Source organism: Chaetodon auriga, chromosome 8, assembly GCF_051107435.1.
Source record: "Chaetodon auriga isolate fChaAug3 chromosome 8, fChaAug3.hap1, whole genome shotgun sequence".
NCBI classification, from domain to species: Eukaryota; Metazoa; Chordata; class Actinopteri; order Chaetodontiformes; family Chaetodontidae; genus Chaetodon; species Chaetodon auriga.
In genome coordinates this window covers 14,518,624-14,542,057 of record NC_135081.1, presented here as the reverse complement: position 1 = coordinate 14,542,057, position 23,434 = coordinate 14,518,624, and the positions used below count along the sequence as shown (strand labels likewise).

At 44.1% G+C, this 23,434-nt stretch overlaps 1 protein-coding gene across 2 annotated transcripts; it reads left to right on the top strand.

Moving 5' to 3' along the window:
* The first annotated feature begins 1,800 nt into the window (after window positions 1-1,800).
* On the top strand, window positions 1,801-23,001 carry zbtb7b (zinc finger and BTB domain containing 7B). Of its 2 annotated transcripts, none has more exons than XM_076736606.1 (4): window positions 1,801-2,250; window positions 4,164-4,270; window positions 18,689-19,770; window positions 19,914-23,001. In XM_076736606.1, exons 3-4 carry the CDS (start codon window positions 18,695-18,697, stop codon window positions 20,536-20,538), a joined length of 1,701 nt encoding a protein of 566 aa, XP_076592721.1. In that variant the 5' UTR covers window positions 1,801-2,250; window positions 4,164-4,270; window positions 18,689-18,694; the 3' UTR covers window positions 20,539-23,001. The 2 variants fall into 2 exon arrangements, with proteins under 2 accessions (XP_076592721.1, XP_076592720.1); XM_076736605.1 differs by having other exon boundaries at window positions 1,801-2,269.
* The last annotated feature ends 433 nt before the right edge of the window (window positions 23,002-23,434 follow it).

Below are 23,434 nucleotides of genomic sequence, written 5' to 3'. Positions count from 1 at the left end.
CATGACCTCTTGTAACAGGCAGGCAGTGGTCTACAGAGATGGGGAAAAAATGATAGGGCCAGATGAGCCATCCTTCACGATATTCTCAATTAGTGAGCGAGTGCATGTACACCAAGAGGCCAGTACAGGGCTGAGTGCTTGACCACTTACAGTAAGGGGATCTGGCGGCTGATGGTTTGGGTCTGCTTGTGGTCAAAGAGGGAAAGGTAACTGTAAATCAATACAGAATTGTTCAGAGTGATCACCTTATCCTGATCAGAGCAGTACACAGTGCTCTGCGCCGCCATTATCAATACACCAAAAGAAGAAATATCTGTTGGAAGAAGGCGTTCCATCCACCCAGTACAGTTCCAGACACTTATAGAATTAGTACAAAGGTGCACTGAAGCCTTTCTGGCAGCACGTGGTGGCCCAACACCTTGATCCATAATAATATCTCGTAACTTATTTATTTTTTAAATATAATTAATAATTGGAATCTGCAAAGTAGGCCTAACTAAATCTGTCAAAATAAATGTCATGGAGTAAAAGTACAAGGTAGCATTAAATGAAAATACTCAAGTACCTCAGAATTGTAAATACACTTGAATACATGTACATTCCACCTCTGGACACATGTTGCATATTGTGCTTCCAGTCCAACCAAAGGGTGATGGTTCCTTTTCAGATTGTTTCATACGAAAACTTTTTAGGGGCCTGTGGAGATGAAGTATCCAGAAATTCACAATAAAAGGAAAAAATAAAAACAAACACTGTTTGTGTAGTAACAGCACGTTTTGTTCTTGTGTACTATCTCGTTAATCATCTCGTGACCCCTCAGATTTGTCTCGCACCCACAGAGCTACGTGCTTTAAAAAAAAAAGAAAAGAAAGAAAGAAAAGAAAAGAAAAAAAACGACCGTGGGAAATCAGTTATGGAATATATGTCGCACATGTAGTTTTACTTCTTTGACTAGTAGCACAGCCGCAGAGCAAGCAGAGATTTAAGGTTAGGGGGGTGGTGATGGGTGGGCTGGCTGAGCTCACCGCAATATTATATATAGACTTCCTGCAGCCTTACTTCTAAACCCAGCAGCACACAATCCAGGAGCTGCTGCAGACGAGGATGAGATTCAAACTTTGAAAAAGCGAGGTGATTCCCATCCCCATAACCACTTCAAACAGGACGCATGTACGTAAGTGTTCAGAGCTGAGTTGTTTGCAGTGAAACGAGGCTTCTGTTTAGCGTCTGTGCGTGTCACGAAAAACTGATTTTTGTCTCTCTGGAAAAAAGTGTTCATGAACAGGCTACTGTGTTTTGCGCTTCAGCTGACTTTAGCCTTTATTCTTTCTCTCTTAACTGATTCACTAGTCATTTTCTAAAAGTCCCTGGTGTTACCCCGCCGCTGCCCTCACACTGGATGTGAAACATCCTCCCCAAGAGTTTCATTTATCACAGCAGGTTCCGTTTAATCATGTGTCAGCCTCAGTCCAGTCACCTGTTTGGAGTTCTGTCGTGGCGCACCTCCACCTCTCCATCCGTGGTCACCTCTGGCTTCAGAGGGAGTATTGCTGAGTCATGAGGAGGGGGAGGGGGCACTAAGTCTGTTTCGACTGAAAATGCTTTTGCATCTGACAGGTAAGCAATAAGCAGATATCCTTCAATCCGCTTTCGCTGCCCGCTGTTTCAACCCACCTCAGCTATGCGCTGTGATGCCCAAGGGAGACAGGAGGAGGAGGAGGAGGAGGAGGAGGAGCGGGGTCTCCAAACCTGCCGACCTCTCTCCTCCCTCTGCCGCCGGCACAGCGACAGACACCGCTGTTGGCCTATCGCACCAGAGCCGGACCCCCTCCCTCCCTGCCTCCCTCCCCCTGTGCCCTGCCCACCCCGGCGGTCTCTTCTCCAGCCCTGCCAGAGCCAATCCGCGACTGGGTGTAAGTAGGGCAAGCCGCTTCCTGGTTCTCAGAAAGAAGGAGCAGGGAGTCGGAGTGGGCCAGCGGAGGCAGCAGACAGGGGGGTCAGAGCAGCCCAGAGAGCCGGCGGTCTGCAGACAGAGGAGACGACGGAGGAGAGAAAAACGCCGACGCACGATTTGGCGAAGAATAAAAGCTCCCGGGTGCCGAACTGAGGACAGCGGTTAGAGCCGGCGGAGGACAAGAGACACTAGCTGAAAGAGAAAAAGAAGAAGAAGTAGAAGAATCAGGCAGGGTGGGACGGAATAATCCAGGAAGTGTGGAGGCCGGTCAGGTGGGAGGCGACGAGTCTGAACAGGTGACACACCGGCACTCAGGTAACCGCTTCACCTGACTGCGGTCGATTTGACTGAAAACTATAACACACCTGTAGGTTAAATGTGATATAAGTGACAGGTCTGTTTTGGGACGGCTCGTCTCAACCTATAGCCGCTCTCCTCCCTCCTTCCCGGTTCTGATCGGGGTCACGGGAGGACAATCCACGTCACGGGTTTTCGGTAACTCCCGTCGACATTTATTCCCCCCGTTTTTATCCTACGGCTTGCGCGCGTTAAGTGCACAGAATGAAAACTGCGGCTGCGTGGTTGTGTTTTTGGAGCAGGTGCTGCAGCCGCTGGTTGATATGTGCGTCTGTGCGCGGCGGCCAGGTGAGAGCGAGAAAGAGAGATACAGAAAGAGAGAGAGAGAGACAGAGAGAGCGGGGTCGGCGGGTACATTTCTGGAGACTCGGCTGCTAATTATAGCCGAGAACACCGGCTGACATCCAAAACCTAACCTGCTCTCACGCACATCACCTGCCTCTCTGCTGCCCATGGCCACGCAGAGCGCTGGATCTATTGGATTTAGCCTCTTGCACCTAAATGATCCCCCTGCAGTGGTCTGTTAATCATCATCATCATCATCATCATCATTATCATCATCATCATCATCGTACTCCCCGTGGCGCACCCAGTGTTTTATGTTAATCCCGTCACTATCCTGTGTTACAATAGGATGTGTTCAGGCTGTAATGTTAGGTTAAGGCTTCAGCCTACCTCATGGGTGGGGAGGGCTGTCATGCCAGTGGGCTTTTGTGTGTGTGTGTGTGTGTGTGTGTGTGTGTGTGTGTGTGTGTGTGTGTGTCATTACAGAGGTAGATGTGTTGCTGACTCGCCCCTCTGACAGACCGGCCTAACAAGCTCAACTGGCTTGGGTTTGGTTTCCTTGTCTTGGGCACAGCTTGTTTGGTTAAATCTTTAGCCATCCAGGTAGTTAATGCCTTATGCCCTCTAGGCTGAGGTGTTGTCACAGCGTTTTTGGCTCACCTCTCGGTTCTCGGAGGGGCTTGTGTGGGAGGCTGAAACGCCCTCTGCGATTTCTTGTGTGTGGGGAAGCTTGTGACTGAAGGGAAGAAAAGTTAGGAGACAGGAAAGCTTTTCAGATTTCTTTAAGTCTGGGTGCCATCATGTGAGTGGATGTTTCTCATGCTCCCTCGCACTGGGCTGGTTCCCCACATATGGAAGAGCCATCAGGGTTTTGAAATAAATTCTTAATGCCAGCTCTGTTTGCCTTGACTTTGTCTGCAACATAATTGGACATCTGTGCTTCACCCCTCAGTCCCGCTGCCCTGACATGACCCGTATCCTGCTCTGCTTTCCACAGGCCCTCGTCTCGTAGCTCATATCTGTGTTTTCCCCCTTTCATCATCGTCGTATGTTTTAGTCTGCAGTTCTGACACACTCCTCATCGTCGCCTACATTTTTTGGATGTTTCTTACAGAGCTGTGGAAATCCTAAAAATGTACAGTATGGTATTAATCACATGCACTCAAAGACGCGTGTGTGTGTTTGTGTGCGTGTGGGCTTTCCCAAACATTACTGACCGTTGGAGAACTTCTTTTCCGAAGAAGTCAAAGCAGGAAGCGGTTGGTTTCTGTCTTTCTTTTTCAAGAACCCCCCACTCCACCCCAAATTACATCTGATGCACCATGTGATCGCCTGTGGGTGTATGTTTATCCACGTGCCGTAACTAACCTGTTTCACAAAAGAAAAGACAACATCTGCCTCAATTAGTGAGCACTTTGCCTTTTCTTGACATCAGTTCATCACATCCCCCATTTTTGTGAACATACTAGGTGATTGCCTGACTCACAGCAGCCCCCCATTTGAGATTCATATTGCTCAGAAAAAATCAGGTTGATTTTTTCATACTTCTGTGCCTTTTTCCCCTCAGGTGTATGACCTCTGCTGACCTCTGAGCAAAGAACCAAAAGAGGAGGGGGACGAGCGAGAGGCAGAAGAAAGCAGGCACCCATCTTCTCCTGGGTTTATGGACTGGAGGTAGGAACCATGCCATATATCACCGTCTATATTATAAGATCTGACATCAGTCGCTCTCTCTTTCAAATGCACTTTTATGGCTGTAGGCGCCTTGTTTTCTGAAAAGATCTGAGCCCAGAGACGTACAATAGGACAAAAGATTACCTTTGGAGCTCCGTGTTCTTCAAAAGAAGTCGGTACAAAGGTGTTAATGCCTGTTCCAAATGGACACACTTGAATGTGGGGCAAAAGGAGTTGTGATTAACTGTACCAGTGGAGATAATGGTGTGCACTTTCAGAAACACTTTTTCACTTTAAGTCTCTTATCAAAGCTTTTTATGGTGTTGCACTTTGTAAGAGTAATTGTGCAAAGAATGCTGAAAGAGCTAAAGATGGTCAAACCCTTCCTTCTTTGTCACCTCCGCAGTCGACCAGTCGCTGCGTTCAGTCGACGTGATTGTCTGTTCTGGAAAACCGTGAGGATTCCTAAAAGCAGATTCCTTAATTCTCACGTCCAAAAACTGTGCACGGAGGTTTCCGACGCTTCCACTATAGCTTTGCTTGAATTATGCTGACGTCTTTAAGATGCCTTATGGAAACGTGGCCCAAGCTCCATTCAAACGAACCAATGCAGTGTGACAGTAACGACGTGATTGGTCACAAAATGTTTCCTCTACGTCATGTCAAAGGTATGCGATACTTTTATGTTAAGTAGCGCCACCTGCAGGCACAAGTTGAAACGTGTAATTTTCCGCACATTCAATCTACGGCGAGGATAACGGGGTGTCGAGTGTTGTATGAAGTTCAGCTCGTTGCTGCTTTTGTTTTGTGGTAAAAGTCAAAGTGATGAAGTGAGATGTTTTTTATTTATCAACATTTCTAACCACACTAAGTGTTTTTAATATTTTAACAAGAGCTTCAACCATTAGTTGATGAAAAGAAAAATAATAAAAAAGCAAAATATTTAAATGAATAATTGCCAACTTTTTAAAACATTTTTGATAATTGATTAATGGATTTTCAAGTAAAAACGTTTGCTGGTTCGAGCTTTTTAAGGAGGATTTAATTCCTTTTCTTTGCATGTATGTTTGCAAATGAAGAGTCTTTGGGTTTTGGACTGTTGGTTGGACTGAAAAAGACTTTGAAGACGTCACTTTCTGGGAAAATTGTGATGAGCATTGTTCTTGTTTTTTTTGACATTTTATAGGCTAAATGATTAATTGTGAAAATCATCTGCAGATTAATCGATAATGAAAATGATCAATGGTTGCAGCCCTAGTTTTAGACTCCACCACACAGGTGATATAAAAAATAATATATTCATTAAAAACAGGGCAGATTTCATCTTTAAAGCAACAGCAAACCTGCACCCTGAAAATTCATTGAATCGACTCCTATATGATTGACAATGAACTGCGGTGATTGAGTTCAGCCCAATAAGATTCAGGATGAATTTCAGAAATAGCGTGACTGATTTCCTGGAGGTGAATCATCCGCAACAGCCAAATCTGTACCTGTTTTATTCACACATTTTGTGTTCCTCTGACACACTTTACACCACAGACACATTGCTGTGGGGGGTCACAGAAAATCGTTTTTTCTACGGTGGCTTTAGAAAAAAATATGAGCTGAATAAAGTGGTCAAGCACTTAAATATTTTATAGGCAACCTGGAAGTTAACTCCTCTGTAGTTTGTTGGCCGCAGACTCAATCGGCCTTTAAGATGGCTCGGGAATAATGCCAGAAATAAACTCTTGTGTCTAAAACGGGCTTATGATATTTATAGGTTTTGGGTACGTGATCACAACAAAGCAGCACTGCTTTAAAACCTCGTTGATATCAGTATAACAATAATACAAAGCTGAACAAAACTGCACAGCAGAGGACACATTCCTCCAATACCAGCAACTTCAACACTTTCTTTAGCTTCGGGCTAATGCTACGGTAGCTGGTTCAGAAACCTGCAATTATATTGCAACTGAAATATCTGAATTTGTATGAAGGTTTTTGCACCTGCCCAAAGCTCTGGTTCCTGTAACTAATAATACATCATGAGGGAACGTAACAGCCTAATAACATATTCATCATTTACAAAGAATGATGCTGTAGTATTTCTCGGGCACGGACCTTTTTCGGGCTTTTAACACCAATCCAATTCTAATTACTGTTCAGCTGAGAAAGCTGTGGCTCAGAAATGTACATTTATCTGCAGGTTTTGGCTCTTAAAACTGGACCACACATTGCAGACATACACAAATACCTATGTTTGATTTTCCTTTCTTTAAATTAACATCAACTCACTGTAAAATAAAAATCGTACAAATCCCACTGTGAAGACTCTCTCGGTCATGAAGGCTTTAATGTGAACATGTATCTAATACTTACTGTGTATTATTTTGATTTCGTTGGCATTGTAAATGAGACTGGACAGAACCAGTGAAGGATAGTAAAAAGAGCGTCTCTTACTTAATGCATTGTTTTCGTCTTTTAACACACTCCTGATTTCAGCCGTAAAACAGCTACAAACCTGCCTTTCGTTCCCTTCCTGATTACTGCTGCTCGTCATCAGAGGCAAAACGAGAAATTCCTGCTAAACTATATTTTGAAATGCACAAATTATATAAATGATAGAGTATTGTGTTTGAGCATGAAAAGGATTATATGTTACATATAGTTATTAACACTCGTATTTCATTTGAGTCGGATGTGAATTTTTCTGCGACTCCTGTGTGTGTGTGTGTGTGTGTGTGTGTGTGTGTGTGTGTGCGTGTGTGCGTGCACGTGGTGGGCAAGTTGGTGTGACAAATCATGTGACCTTGGCTTTGCTGGAGTATGACTGATGACAACCATGTGTCCGTGAATTGGTGGGTAGAAGGAAGTGAACTCAAGTGGTCTGTCAGGCGAGGAGCACACACACACAGACACGGACAAACACACACGCACACACAAACCATCACATGCATATAGACACACATATATACATACATGCACACAGTTCCAGGAAATGCTTTAATTAGGGCATGTGAGCCCATATAAATTCCCCCTTTTCAGACATGGGTCTTTCAGTTTCATGCAAACCGACTGAGTGGGAGGAAGGTGGGGAGAGAGAGAGAACGGGGGAGGGAGAATGGGAGATGAAAGACGTGAATGTGTGTCTCTTTTGGCCCTAATATTTGAAGGTGTCTCACCTTTTTTCACAGTTTTTTTCAGTTGATTTCGCCCACGCTGCACAAACAGCCATTTATTCTGAGATCACGGCTCGATTCCTTGATCTTCCTTTGAGTTTTGTTCACGCAAAAAAAACAAGGCGATCACATCTGCAGGCAGGCCGGTGTGTCACCAAGTGCATGAAATGGGGCTCAGCCTGTCAAGATTAGATTTCGGTCTTGACTTCTTATTTTCATGAAGTTCTGCCTATTATTTCACTGCTGTATTAGTTTAATGTTTGGAAGTTCCCTTTATTTAAAAACATGTAAACCATGACTTTATCCCTTTGACCTCTGTACAAATGCCATGTTTTCACCATATATGGCGGTTGCTTCTCCACATTGAAGCAATAGTGGCACAGGGGTGACTACACGGTGCTACTACAGTTGAGTCTTGCCCCCACTCGATCTGTGTCAATAGAGGAAGTTCTGTATCTGCCATTTCCTCTTTTCAGTCATGAGTTTCTGTAGCATTTGACAGCCCTCCCTCGCTCTCGACCACCAGCCTCGCAGCCCACGCCACCCAGCGCTAACCAATCGGCAGGTGGCCATGACTCCTCTCCTTCTTGTAAAGAGTCAGAAGACAGAGAAAAAACAGGCTTGAGAAAAAGCGACAGGCTGAAGGAGTGATCATGATTCAGCTCTTCTAGTAACAGTGCAATTGTTTCTGTACTTATTGAGCGGGCGGTTATCATAAATAGGTACAGTGAGACAACACTTCAGGGAAAGTGAGAATAAACACCCAAACACTAGCAGGCGAAGGGAGTCATTGCTGCTGAAACTGACCCCTTTCATGTGTTGTGTGTGTTGTGTTCAAAGGGGAACTCCAGCAGCAAATGGAGGCTTTTATTCCAAAAGGCATGCGCACCATCCCTTTTGGAAAAATAAAATCACTTTTTTGTTTTGCCGATATTTCAAAAACAAACATTATTATTGTTGCAGAAGGGGCGTGTGATACATCAGACTGTTCGGATTGTCTTCGATCTGCATCAAGCATCCAGGCTGTGAAAGAGAGAATTGTGACTCTGCTGTAAGACGTCCATCAGGAGAAGCTATCGGTTATTTTCACCTCACGTCTGTTGCTGGTGTTGAACTCATGCGGCTGTCTGGTTCCTGATGTTTTGACACCACAGCAGTGGGTGATGCAGTTGTGCATTTGTCAGCTGGACCGCAAGTCAAGTCCTGCCCCACAGTTACTGTTCTGATATAATTCATGGATTGCAGTTACAGTAAAAGCAAACAGTCTCCTCCCCTCCCTGTATTGCTACCATGCTGTTAAGCTGATTGTGAGGAAGGTGTCAGAAAGGTGACGCGTCTTTCACTCGCGTCCTCTTTTCTACGTCTCTCTGCTGCTACACGCCGAATATTTTTAGTTTTTACTTGATTTCTATGTTTCAGTTTAGCTTCCACTTATCTCCCCATCAGCTCTAGTGGTCGACGATCTTTACTGAGTACAGGAAGAGGAAACTGATCAGGATCAGTTAGTTTTGCGACATTTTTCTGTGTGTTTGTGTGTGTGTGTGTGTGTCCAGTGCTTTTGCAATATCTTCCTCTAAAATGAGAGGTCATTGATGGGGGAGAGCAGCAGTTGTTGAGACCCTCCCAGTAATGTGGCAACTCAACTTAATGTAAGACACCCAAACACGCACACAGTAACAGTATGAGCTGTTTGCTTTTCTAAACACGGCTTCTCATCAACAGATGTGCGCAGACTAAAAAGCCTCCATCATGTTTTTCAGTGGTTGAAGACATTTTCGCTCATTGAATGCATTGTCCTGCAGTTATTTCCGTTATTCATTGTTTACATTAGTGTGTTCACAGGCAGGCTTCAATACATTACGTGGACGCACACACTGAAACCGTATACATCAGACTGTAGATCGCAACATTTGTCTCACATCCCACTCAATTACCCCATCTACCATCCTCACCTCCAAAACCAGCTTGATTTCTCCACCACCCCAACTGAAGAGCAAAGAAGTCGTTCATGTCCTCCAAACATCTCCAGAATTACCCACACAGTCATGTACACATGTGTACACCCACCGCAGTACACTTACACATGTATGTACATACAGTCATGGATTTGCAGTGTTGGAGGGCAAACAAAAACCTAAATAACCTCTTTTGTTTGAGGTACCTTTGTGAAGTTTATCATTTTAAATATTTAGAGCTGTATTCTTGCTTGCCAGTGCGGTTTGTGTTGTTTTTGTGTCAGACTGCGTTGTGTTGTTATGTGCTTCATCTAATCCCAGGAGACAAAATAACAACAAAAAAAGGACATCTTACAAGCATCATAGAGGGATTTATAGTAATTAGTACTTATAGAGCTACTGAGTTAGATCAATGATATTGTTAATTATTCTTGTTGTGTTGTACAATTATGGATAGATGCACAAATGCATGCATTTATATACAGGTTTGGAAAAAAACACAAGATTTTTTAAGAGTTTATGGTTAAATGTCCGTGTGAAACCCATTTTTATTCTTTTATGAATTAGCGCATTTTATTTCAATTTCAAACAAAGCATTCAGCAAAACATCTGGAGAAAATGACAACAGTTCAGAATGTGAAAAATGTCTAATATCATGATCTAGTAATTCATACAAACTTAACATAGCTTATATCATACTTAATACATATATTAATAAAAATGGAAGATAGAAAATAGTCGTTGCACGCGCGCGCACACACACACACACATACAATGTAAACACAGAAAATGGCCTTTAATATCACCTGTTTTAATGTTAAATGTATGTTAGACAAGAAAGCTGATTGTGCCTCCAAATTTCTAAAACAATTAATTGGAAATGTATCTGAGAATATAATATGATGAATACAATATGAATACAATATGATATATTGCTATTATTGCCTTCTTCAGATTCGAAGGAGCCTGATATTGGCCTTCATAGAACATCTGACTGAAAAGTGACTTTCATGTTGCATATGAATCTGTCTATTGTACCTAATATAAATATTCCTCAAGGTAATCTTGAAGAATTTCTTTCCTAGAAAGGATTCATTTTTGCTTACTCTCAGTTTAAAATAAGGTTTTGTCATGAGTTACTGCGCTCGGTGCTCCTCTCCACACACACGATTAAAAACTGCATAGTTCATTTGTTTGTATCACGAACCGACATGTTCAAACACCCCTGCTGAGTTACAGCAAGTATGCCGAGAGATTACAGTATGTTTGACTGTAATGACACTTTATCGCCCTTTCATTGTTACCATTGCAGTTTTTCACATGCAGTGTAATCGGTTGTGGGACTCTCGGAGGAAACGTTCCTCAACTTCATCATCTCAAATGAGCTCATCAGACGTACAAGCGTCATTAAAACCACATGTACAAAAATAACGTTTCTCTCTTGCTCTTGCATATTAATTGACGCAGGGAGCAGAATGTGATTCTCCCACACACCTTGACACTCCGGTGTTCACACACACACTCGTGAAGTGTTTTGGGGGTAGAAACTGCTGACCAGATAAAGAGCAAAGAGAGAGGGAGAATAAAGTGTGAAACCACCGTGTCAGCATGCTTTCTCTCTCACATCTGTGTGTGTTCTCCATCTTAGGGTGAAACTCCCATTTTGGTGATGCTAATGATAGAGGTGGCTGCTACCACATCTCTCCCTCAGACATCTGCACACACACCCACACAAACACACACACACACACACACACACACACACACACACACACCTGCAAGGACTCTCTTGCTACTTCCTGTGGCTGTGTGCATGTGTTCACCTCTTGCTCGATCGCTCTGTTTATCTCCCGGTCGTCGTGTCACTGCTCCTCTCCCTTCTCTTCTTCTGTCTCCCCCTTCCTCTCCCCTTGTAACTTAACTCTGTCTACTCCTGTTTCATGTCTCCTCGCTAACACAGATTGTTCGAGGCCGGGACTAGATTTTCCTGTCTTAACCTCCCCTCTCCTGTGTTTTATCTTACAGAGTATCTCAACACCCACTCCCCATTCACTCACTCTCATGTGTTTCTCCTCCCCCATACCCTCCTTTTTTGTGTGACTTCTAAGAACATGTGTGTTTTTAGAAAACATACCTCCCTCATGTTCCTTTTGTTGTCTCTTCTCAAATCTCATACAGTTTTCCTCTTTCCAACCTCAGATTGATTTCTTTTGCTGCTCCTGTCGCTCTCTCCTCCATTCACAGTAGCAAACATGGCAGAAATGTGGAACATTATACCCATTTCAGAAAAGCTACTACATTTCTATAGGGAAATCATTTCGGTATGATACTGAATCAGTAGTTTCAGAGTATTCAGAATCAAAGAATCTGTAACAAACAAATAGCTTTGAATTGCCAAATGGGAGCCGTCCCACCTGAAAAGCTTCAAACATGGAGCTGAGTGAGCAAAACTGTCAGGAGACACACAGATGTGTTTAATTTTAGTCATAATATCCAGATAAAAAAAGAAAACATGATATTTTGGGTTGCACTTACGATCGATATATTTTCTTGTAATATGAAGCAAGATGTTGTGTAGGAACTTGGGACGTCGATTTTGTCTTTTCCTGGTCCTCCGGGCCAAATTACAATAAGATAATACTATTCTCTGCCGTCATTGAAATATTCACTCATTTCTTACAATTGTGCTGTGAGTGAATATCCTCTGAGAACAGTTAACCTTTTGTAACTGAATACTCACCTCTGATTCTTAAAAGTGCGACTATCTTCCCAAATGAAAGCAAAAACCAAAAAATATTACCAAAAAAGAAGAAAAATTAAACTGGGCTGGATTTCACCTCATTCGACGTCTCTGCCCGCCGTTATGAATCCAGACTGAATGCATTCAGGCGTTCTGAGGGCCACCAGTGGGCTGCAGGCCTCTGGTTGTGAGTGGATCCTTGACAAACCCCAATAATCATCCCCAAAATATTGCTAATAGCTGTTTTTAAGGCATTCATGTCAAATCATTGGGATATTTGACATCAGTGCCACCTAGCCTTGACAAAAAGAGGCTCATTTCTGTAAGAAGACACTTTTATTTACTTTAACTTCAGGTTAGGAGTTGGTGGATGTTACGGGGAAGAGCCTATATGTACACCCAAATGTCTTGTCCCATGTGCTGATAAGCTGATAATCCTCCAGCAGATTCACATTAGTGTTCAGGTCTCGCATGCAAACTGGCTGCTGTTATAGCTCACAGTGGAGTGTTTGTGGTGTGGTAGGGCGAGGGGATAAGGGCCTCTGCTCTGCCAGCCAAATGAATAATGTAATGTGTTCTAAGACCACAATGTGCGCATGCGTCCACACACACACACAAACACACACCATAATGCCCCAGTTACAGTAAGGACAGAGGAGGGCTTGGCTGCAGTGTCTTTCTTAAATAAAAGACAGAACAAACTTGTGCTGAGTAACATCAGCTCACTGGACTTCCCTTTTTCTTATAAATTTCTCCTTACATCCAGTCATGACAGGGTGCAGTCGCTCTAATCATCTGCTGTCTCAAGTCTTGTCTTTGACAAATTCAAATGGCGATTCAAATTCTCCCTGGTTGCATCTGTTTTTATATCTCCTGGTGGGATGCAAATGTTCAGTCCGGGGGGAGCTGGGAACGCAGAGGGTGGCCGGTGCTTGTGTTTTATCTCCTGGCAGAGACGAGCTGTATTATTAGAAGACCTGGATGTGTCAGCTGGTGTGGAGCCAGTACTCTTGTGTGGTTCTGGGTATATTTGTTGCTTAAATGTGCAGGTTTTGCACTCAGATAGTCCTGAGAGAGTGCTCCGTCGGGCTGAGTGCTGCTTTGGTTTGGCAGATGCGTGTGCACTCTCATCTCTTCTCATCCCCCCCGTTTCCTCCTCCCCTACTCTTCCTCATAGAAGGTGTCCCAGTGCCACACTCCACTCACTACCCCAAATAAGTGAGGTGTAAAGAGGGTGAAAACTTTTGTCTCTTGTAACCCTTAAAACCTGCCACACAGAGAAGACAAGTGGTGAGAGGAAGCCGAGTGTGTGGAGGAGAAACGGTATGAGCTTGAATCTTACTTTCCATGTGCTTGGCCGCTTTGTTGTTTTTCTGGTGCAGTGGTAGTTTAGCATCATAATTTGTTATATTGCGGTTATGAATAACCTCTCAAGTTCTGAGTTTTATCTGAATGAAAACAGAGATGATATGTGTGTGCACGTGCGTGTGTGTGTGTGTGTGTGGTGTGTGTGTGTGTGTGTGCACGTAGTGTTTCATTTCACTGCAATAAGTAGATTTTATAATGTATTTATGCTGCTACAATCCGTCCCCATACAGGCATTTTACAACACTTTGGACATAAAAAAAACTAAATGTTACTAAATTCTGTTATGTCTGCTTTTAAAATTGCACTCTTTTGCCTTCCACATTTAACTTCAAAGTATGACTTGTTCAAGACTAAGAACTATCCATATTCTTCCCCTTTACTTATTTAAGTACTGAAAGTACTGAGAACACAACACATGCAACCAACCATATGTGCACACATTAACCAACACACACACAAACACACACGTACAGGCACTTTGGAAAACATCTGACATCAGAATTTATAAAAGCATTTCTCCTGCTCCCTCTCAGCCACAGTTTTCTGTGAATAGTATAAAGTCATATTTTCCCCCTTAGCGCTGGAGCCTGATATAATTGAGGTGGACTGGGAAAACTTACAGCCTTTAACGGAAAATAAGACCCATAAAAATAATACTAACAGTTCTAGTTCCAGTCATCACACACTCTGAGCGTGTGCAGAAGGATTTCATGATACAGAGGATGGATACTGCTTTCAGACAGAAGAATAAATCTCTCTGTGCAACTTTGGTCAATCCTGCTGCTGTCACTTTCCTGGCCTCCGTGCAAAGTCGTCTACTTTTTTTTTTTTTTTTTTTTTTTTTTCTCAGGAGTTACACCGAGCCATGGTAGTGGACAAGTACTGGTGGATTTAAGTTTCCATTTCCTCTTTAGTAAAAACGAATCCACGGTGGATTCTCTGCTGAACACGTTTCATTTGATTTGTTCGTCATTTGAGTTTTATGGTCTGCTCAGGTCGTACGACTGGTTCGTAGCTTTAGGTTGATGACACTCGGCCTGGCAGTCAGATGAAGACAGAATGATTAAAAAATCTCCATATGTAATGAGTTTTTTTATAAAGTAACAAATCCTCGTTGTTGAGAGAGAGGAAGAGCATGCACATAATGAAAGTGAGGGATGAGGAAACCGTAGAGTTGCAGAGGAGGTGAATTCCTCCACCGTCGACACAAGAGTGGGAGGTGAGAACAAAAAACACAGAAAGAGATAAGAGACGATTGTTGGAAGGATAACATCTTAACATCTGTAGCGTCAAATGCATAAAAAGTGAAAAGGGGGCAGTTATCTGAGAGAGAGAATACTTTTAAGTGAGTGTTTTTGTGGTTATATGTTTTGGAAAGACTAACAGTGACATTAAATGACACACCTAAAGGCAAACAGTGATATCGGTTATTTGACTGAAAGCTACCGAACGCTAATCAACATGAATAAACTTACAATGACAGTAATTATGTTTTATGATAATAGCTGAACACGTGCTTGTGAGCTAACACTATTTTATTTGCAAGACAAAGTGTGTTTGTGGTATCTGCCTGTGGGCAGTCTTAGCATTAGTTGCAGTATGTTGCAAGATTCACCAGCTTTTGCAGACATGTCCTTGGTTAGCAACAAAAAACAGAAACAAGGTGACGAGGAAGGGGAAGGGGGGGATATGAACAGTGTGTGTGTGTGTGTGTGTGTGCGCGCACACGTGTGTGTGCGTGTGTGTGTGTGTGTGTCACGCGTGTGTGGCTGTGCATGTCATGATGTGTCAGTATTAAGTGACTCACAGACAGAAAATTGATGGGAATCATTGCAACTTCTTTGCAATCTTATTATTTTCCGAACACGTCTGTGTTCTAAGGAATATGCCTAAAATAACACGCTTGAACCACCAACCACCCATGATGCTTTTTTTTTTCTCTCCCCTGCGCCGGAAATTTAATGTGCGTCGTCGTGCACTCCTCCTAAAACCCCTTTGTGTCTCACTATTCTGCACAGCTTTGCTCAGATTTCTGTTTTCTGTGTTCTTGTGACCTTTGGCTTATTGACGGCATTTCAGAAATAGGGAAAAACATGATGTATTGTGTATTTATGTGGATGATTATAATTAGCAGTAGTCCTGTTTTCCTATGGATGCATTTAAACAATGACTGCCTTTGATGGTGATCCTTAAAGATGACATTCAGGTCTGTTATTGTGTCTACTTATGATGAGACAAATGTACACATGCGAGGTCAAGGGACGCATTTCCACTTTGTCCTACAGAGGCTTAGATGGTGAGTTTCCACAAGGATTTTCTGTCCAACCACAACAAATTTTCCTGCATATTATTTTTCATCTGTGTATGATGTAAGGCCGCAGCGAAGGATTGTTTTAAATAATCTACAGATTATTTTCATGATGAAACATTTGTGCATAAAATGTCAGAAAACAGTGAAAATGCCTTTAAGCACAACTTCAAATGTCTCGTTTCATCCAACCCAATATCCAAAAACCAAAAGATGTTCCGTTTGCAATCATGTAAGACTGTTGTGAAAAATGGAAATGATGAAAAATGGTTTCTACGAGTGATAGTAGTTAGTGGTGTCAATAATAAAACAAATAAATGTGTGCGTGTGCGTGTGTGCGCGCATGCATGCAAAGGACAAAGCAAACATGTGCCCCTTAACTTCCTCACTCGTCTGTGTCAGCGACTACACACGTCGTCCTCGTCGCCTCAAGCTGAGGAGATAATATAAATATCTGGTTTTACTTTATGACGAGCAATCAGTGACATTTAGCAGGTGCAGGTTTCAAAGGAAGAGCTTTCTGCACAGCTTTGTCTCTGTGGTACCATGTAATATGGCTTAACTCTCATATTGCACCTACCTGAATGTTTGTTTTTGAGTGTAATATGACTCATCTTGCCAATATGGTTGCTTACATGATTGTTCAATTTTACATTGAGTTGACGGGGGGGGGGAAGAGGTATTTCTGAGGTGTGTTCATTGAAGGTGCTGGTTTCCTTCCTGCCAAACCTGTTGAATTAATGCGTGTGGTCTGAAGTCTGCAGGTTATTTGTTCTACACGGTCCACAGTCCTGCCATAACCTCGCATACGCTACACCGCATCTACCTGTTGGCCTCTTTCTGAACAGGGAGAGGTCGGCGATGAGACCGTGTTTATCGGAAAGTGTTCGGAAAATGGGCCGTTGGGTTTTGGAGAGAGTGGGGTGCGTGGGCGCCTTGGGGGGGGGGGTGTCTTTGAATCTGCCTTCGTCACTTGCACACTCTTCTGATACAACAGGAAGGAGAGTGAGTGACAGAATGTACGAAAGAGGTAGACCTCCCCAAGGATGAACGCTTAACCCCCACTTCTGACAGCGAGATCAGACCTTTAAGTTACACATCTAAAGGCAGCAGGAAGTAGGAAGACAAGAAAGTGGTTTTTGAAGACGGAGAGGAGGACAGCTAGGGAGAGAGGAGCGGTGAAGAGCAGAAAGATGGATGCCACGAGACGCACGCTGCCTCGCCTCCAGCTGACTGTGCCCGTGCCCATGAGGACGGGGAAGGTAGGGTGAACATTTGGGACGTCTTGGTACTGAAGCACGGGATGGGATGACAAAGATACGTTTGACATCGATTTGAGCGGCGGGACAGATTTAAAAAAAAAAAAACCCTGCCGTCAAGTTCTTGAGAAATGAATTGGCTGTACTTTTACTTTTTTTTTCGTTGAATGGGTGGAGTGCATTTAAACGTGTTTTAAATAGGCTGGTGTCGAGATGGTCATACAACAGGTTAAATATAACAATAGTGGGTGGGGGGAGCCACGGATTGGCACGCAGTGTGTGTATGTGATGTGTGTATGTGTGCAATTGTGCACTCCTGTGCCTGTGTGTATTTAATAGGGTGTGTTTTGGAGCAGGTTAGTCAGGTGGATGTACTGTCGTTGTGCTGAGCCCTCTGGGCACTGTGTGAACACTGTTATTGGATGGCCAGGGGGCTGCCAGTTGCTATGGGAGGGAGATGAAGGGCAGGGAGGGGGAATCTGGAGGGTGAGTTGTTTGTGGAAAATCTGGTCTGCTCAGGTGTGTTCGAGATATTGTTGAGCAGGTATAGTGTGGACAGGGTGAGGTGTGAGCTTAGGGAGCCAAAGAAGGGAGTTGTTGGGTCTTATTACCAACAGGCCTCGTTACGTCTCACGAAGAGAAATAAAGAAAGTTGTTGGCCTTATTTGACCTGCATTAGAACATTTTACCTCTGTGTCGATGAGTTTGCTGAAGATCTTTATTGGGTTAAAAAAAGACGAGGAGAGGATTGTAATAACTGAAATCTACCAACTGACTGTAATGTATATGTTACACATCAAGTTTGTGAGTGACGTACTTTTATTCCACTCCGCATAAAGGTTGTAATTCTGCTCTTGCTGTTTTTTTCCTTCCTCATTCTTTCACTGGTACTCCCCCCGTTCACCCATTCTAGTCTCTCACTTCCTCCCTCTCCCTTGCTTGCGTTTCTTTCTTCTCTCTCTCCTCCATTCGTCCCTCTCTTTCTTCTCCAGGTATTTTAATCAAACGGCTAATGCTATAAAGGTTTCACACGGGAATTAACCTACTGCCTACTGTTACAGCACCTACAGCACATTGCATAATCCTGCATACTTTCCGCGTCACTGTTATCCACCATTAGGTTTTATCTCTCTCTCTCTCTCTCTCCCTCTCTCTCTCTCTTGCTCTGCTCTAATGATTATTTCTTCTTCTCCTTCCTCTTATATTTTGCCTCCCCATCTAGCTCTGTCATCTCCATCGCCTTCGTCCTCTGATGCCCCAACCCCCATCTCACTGGCCAAAATCGCCGCCTCCTGATTTAGTAATCTGGAAAGAGTGCAGGGGGGATGGGGAGGGGAGGATAAGGGGGAAGAGTTGTTGCTAAGCCTGGTTTAAATTGTCCCTCACGTGAAAGAAACTCCTTGTGTCTGTCACGCCACGGAAGGTTTACTTTTAGGTACTTTTAAATGTATACACAGCTCTCTGTGAGAAGTGAAACTTATTTTTCAATGTTCGAAGCAGCCAAAATGCATAGGAAAAGAATCTGAATGTATTTGTATTAAAGCAGATCGTGACAGGTACGAAACTGTCATTTGCTGAGACCTCAGTCCCTCCACTCACCTGATCTTCTCCCTCATTCACACAGGTGGCAATGTCTCCAGGAGAGGACGGTCTGATTGGGATCCCCTTCCCGGAGCACAGCAATGAGCTCTTGTCCCACCTGAATGACCAGAGGAGGGCAGGACTCCTGTGTGACCTCACTCTGACGTCCCGTGGGGCACGCTACCCGACTCACCGCTCCGTCATGGCCGCCGTCAGTCTCTACTTCCGCCAGCTGTTCGGGGCAGAGGAGGGGGGTGGCGAGGGCGGAGGAGGTTTCAGCGTGTGCCAGCTGGACTGCGTGGCACCCGACGCCCTGGACGCACTGCTGGAGTTCGCCTACACTGCCACCCTGACCATCCCCAGCTCTGGGATGAGAGATGTGCTGCGAGGGGCTCAGCTTCTGGGCATCCAGTGTGTGGCTGACGCATGCAGAGACATCCTGGGGGAGAAGGCGGAGGCAGAGGGGGAGACGGCAGAGGAGCAGAGAGCCCAACACGCAGCTAGCGAGAGGATTGTGCAGGGAGAGAGCAGGATAATGAAAGCCTCCCGGAGAAAAACGGACAAAAAGAAGGTGAAAAAAGTTGGATCACACCACATCACCTCCTCTATTTTGATCCCATCACCTGCCTCTCCCGTCTCGCACCCTTCACCTGAATCCGACAGCTTCCGCTCCCTGCCGTCTACCCAGCCACCCAGCCCGGAACAGGAAGAGCTTCGCCACAAATCTCGGCAGAATGGAGATCCCAGGGCAATCAGAGAGCCAGGGAGAGGGGCCACACCAAATGGGGGGCTCCTTCACTGGCTCCATGAGCGCCCCCGTATAGCCCACCCGCCTCCTGTCCAGCCCTTGACTGACAAGCTGTCAGAGGATGATGACATGGAGGGTTTTGGTGACGATGGAATGCTGATGGGAAGCATCTCCATACCTACCTCTGCAGCTGATCAAGGAGCGTCAGCGTCAGCGTCAGCGGTGGGAGGCGGGAGGAAGAGGAAGTCTCAGACACCCCAGCAGTGCCCTGTTTGTCAGAAGATCATCCATGGAGCGGGAAAACTGCCCCGACACATGAGGACACACACTGGAGAGAAGCCCTTCCAGTGCTCCGCCTGCGGAGTCCGTTTCACCCGGTACAGCCACATCCTCACATCTAATATGCACAAAGCAAAATGGTTTGATGTATTGTGGCCTGATTGAATCTTTTATTCATGTTTTGCTCCTACCGTGCTTCGCTTCTGCCCCTTCATTCTTCTTTCATCTTTCTCTTCATTAGGAATGATAAGTTGAAGATCCACATGAGGAAACACACAGGCGAGCGCCCCTACCCCTGCCCGCACTGCCCTGCTCGGTTTCTCCACTCATACGACCTCAAAAACCACCTCTCCCTCCACAGCGGGGCGAGGCCCTTCGAGTGCCCGCTCTGCCACAAGGCCTTCGCCCGAGAGGACCACCTCCAGCGTCACCGCAAGGGGCACAGCTGCCTGGAGCTGCGCACACGCCGGCCCAGACGTGGGCCTGAGCACGGGGAGGATGGGAGAGGTGATGGAGGCAGGAGGGAGCAGTCCAACCCTCTGGAGGCCATGTCTTTACAGGCGCACTCCTCTGCGTTCCTCTCTCACCCAGTGCTTGATGGTGGGAGTCGGGCCGGCCCTCCGCTGATGTTCCCGGGTGATGTGGAGAGGGAGCGGTCTCTCGCTCTTCAGGCTTTGGCTCAAATGGGGCCTCGCAGGCTGGCCACCTACCCCGAGCTCTTCCTGCGAGGTCTGGAGCTGCGAGGAGGCCGAGAGGCAGAGGGAGAAGATCCCGGAGGAACCCACTCACCGGCTTCGCACCGTGAGCGATGGGCAGACGAAGCGGAAGAGGAAAATGGTGAAGAGGCAGCGGAGGAGGAGGAATAGTGAAAAGAGAGAGAGTGTGTGCGTTTGCGTGTGTACATGTGTGTCTGTGTGGTAAAGCATCCACAGTAAAAAAAAATCTCACTCAGGTGGCTGGACTAATGACCTGCTGCTCCCATATGGAGAGCGCTTAAAAAAAACTAAATGATAAAAACAAACAAAAAAAAAAAGGAAAACGGGTTTTCTGAGATATTTTAAATGTTTGTCTTCTGGCTCTTGGCATTTTATTTCATTTGTCTTTTAACTTTTATTTTTGTTTGTTTTTATGTGTTTCCGGTTTGTGCTGATTTGATTAGATTTTTGTAGCTGGACATGCGTGTGTTGAGTGTGTGGTTACCGGGATGCTTTTCACTATGCAAACTCAAATCCAGAGCTGCGACATATTGGGATATTTGAAGATGTATATTTTAGTTACGACATAAATGTATTGATTCAGGTGCAATCCAGAAGTCTTTTCACCTAGATCACAAGAACGAGCTTGTGTGGCCACTGCCCTCTGGTGGTTATCAGTGGAAATGCAGTCTAATTTATCCAACTTGTTCTGTACATTGTAAGCAATAATGTTCTTTGTGTCTTTTCTTGTTTGTGGTAGAACTTTTGCTTGGATTTGGTGCTTAAACCAAAGATTTTAGTTGAACTGTTCTCTTAAATCCTAAGTTAACAGGAGAGGAGAGAGGTGAATTGTAGCCAATGTTGGGTCTGAAGAGAAGATTCTTCCCAACTGTTCTGAAAGCCATGAGAAAGAATCTGCTTCCATATTTGAGTGTTTCGGAGCCGCTGAGCTCTGTGTTAAATGCCTGACCAAAAGAGACAAAGTCTGGGTCGATGAGTTGATGTTGATTATGCTGAAGACAATTCTTCCTTTCCGAAAGGCTGTGGATTTCAGTCTTCCAATGCACTCGTTTGGGTTCCTTATTGGGAAAAAAAAAAAAAAGAAAGAAAAGAAAGGGGGCAAGCTGAGGGCATGAAAGAAATGGCTTGCTCCGTTTTTCTGTACTTATTTATTTATTGTTATTTATTATGACTCTTCTGCTGAAACTCTTTTGTGAGACCAAATCCAGGGTGGGGCACAGATCGCAGTCCACTTCTCGTCTAGGTCTTACAAGAAGCTGCATTGCGCTAAAGATTTTGGCTCAACATCTCCACGTACCTAAACGCCTTCTTATGGGCTGCGTGTCTTCTTTTGGCAATTCTTCCTCGAATGCATTCTTTGCACATTTAATCCCGTCAGGTACTGCAATAATACAGGCACATTCCATCCTCCGGGGTTGAGAGAAGGGAACAGAGCAAAGAAGAAGTCAGGGGGTTAAAACCTTCCCTGTAACTGGAGCATAAAACGACTTTTCTGTTTTGACATTTTCAGCATGCTTGTCTGTTGGTAATTCAACATGTATAGTACTGTATCACATTATCGCATGGCAGTTCCTATAGATCGGCCACTGCTGTGTCTAAAGGGGCCATTATCTTTTGAGTTTATCTGTCTTCGACCAAAACCCTTTTTAGCTTCAACATGCTTGCCCTGGACCAGTGCATTAAGGCCTTTTGCAGGGTGTAATGCGTCATTAATGGCTTTAAGTGACAGCAGTTGTCTTTTTATTTCCAATTCTCTTGAAACCCATGTAGTCAGAACCTGGTGTAGCAGTCGCGCTGGTCTGGCCTTGTGTGCACTATCCACTCCTTGTTGTGTAGTAAATCATTTTTTATTTCCAGTTTATTTGCACTATGATATTTAGAGCTTCAAGCCTTTTCGTCCGACCGTCAATATCTAGTCCATTAACTCACTCCGTACGATTTAAGATTGTGATTGAAATTGACTATACTTCTTTAAAACCCCCGCTGAATACTCTTCCTCCTGCATAATGTACAGCGTTATAGTCAATATAATATATATTGGGATGAAGTTGCCTTAGATTTTTTTTTGTGCTGCAACTATTCTCAGGAAACCTCGAGCAATGCACTAAGTGATTATACAAAATATAAAATGGGAAGAAAGCGTTCGGTGCTGTAGGGAGATTGACGCTCTTCATGTAAATTTAAGGCCAGTAGTTTTAAAATAAGAGATTTTGAATTGTATAATTTGACCAAATGAATTAAATCTATTGTGAAATAAAACAGGGAAATAGCAGTGATGAAAGTAAACTACTGGCCTTACTGGAACCAGTCCTACTGGAATGGCAGTATGACAGTTGGTCCTGTTCATGAAGGGTGTTGGTGTTCCCAGTCAGAGCTTTGTGAATGAATGAGGGTTAACTGATGCCAGCTGTGAAGTGTGTGTTTCTATGTGAGCTGTTTGTTTTCTTGGCTTTGGTGAAGGGACATGGGGTCCGGTCTGAGCAGAGACCCCGCTATCAGGGATACATTTTTGTCTTTCAGTTTTTAGTGGAACCTTCTCAGAGATATGAATTCATTTTCCCATCATTTGTTTCAGTTAATGTAAAGAAAATAAATAAAGGTCTCTAAGCTTGCTGTTCTCTGTGTTTCTGTTGTTGATTTCTGTTGCAAAAAGGGCTCTTTAAGGGCTTTAGTAACTAGAGCCGGATCGATACTGGATTTTTTTTGAGGCTGATGTCCATATTTGAGAGTTAAAAATATCCAGTAAAAATATGAGTCTAAACATACAGTTTTAATGAGAAACTCGAGGAGAAAAACTAACCCATGCTCTCTGATGGACAAACTATATAATGGAGACACTGTGATTAGTTCATATTGTGCATATCAACCCGGTGATTTATTTGTCAAGATCTATTGGTCACATAATGACAAGCAGCAGCCTTTAATATAAACCTTCGATTACATCAATCTTAATTACTGCCAGCCCCCCTTGAAAGTAGTTAAGCAAGTATCTTGATGGAGAGTACACAGCTACTTTTTTTTAAAGCACCTTAAATGACCTTTAGCT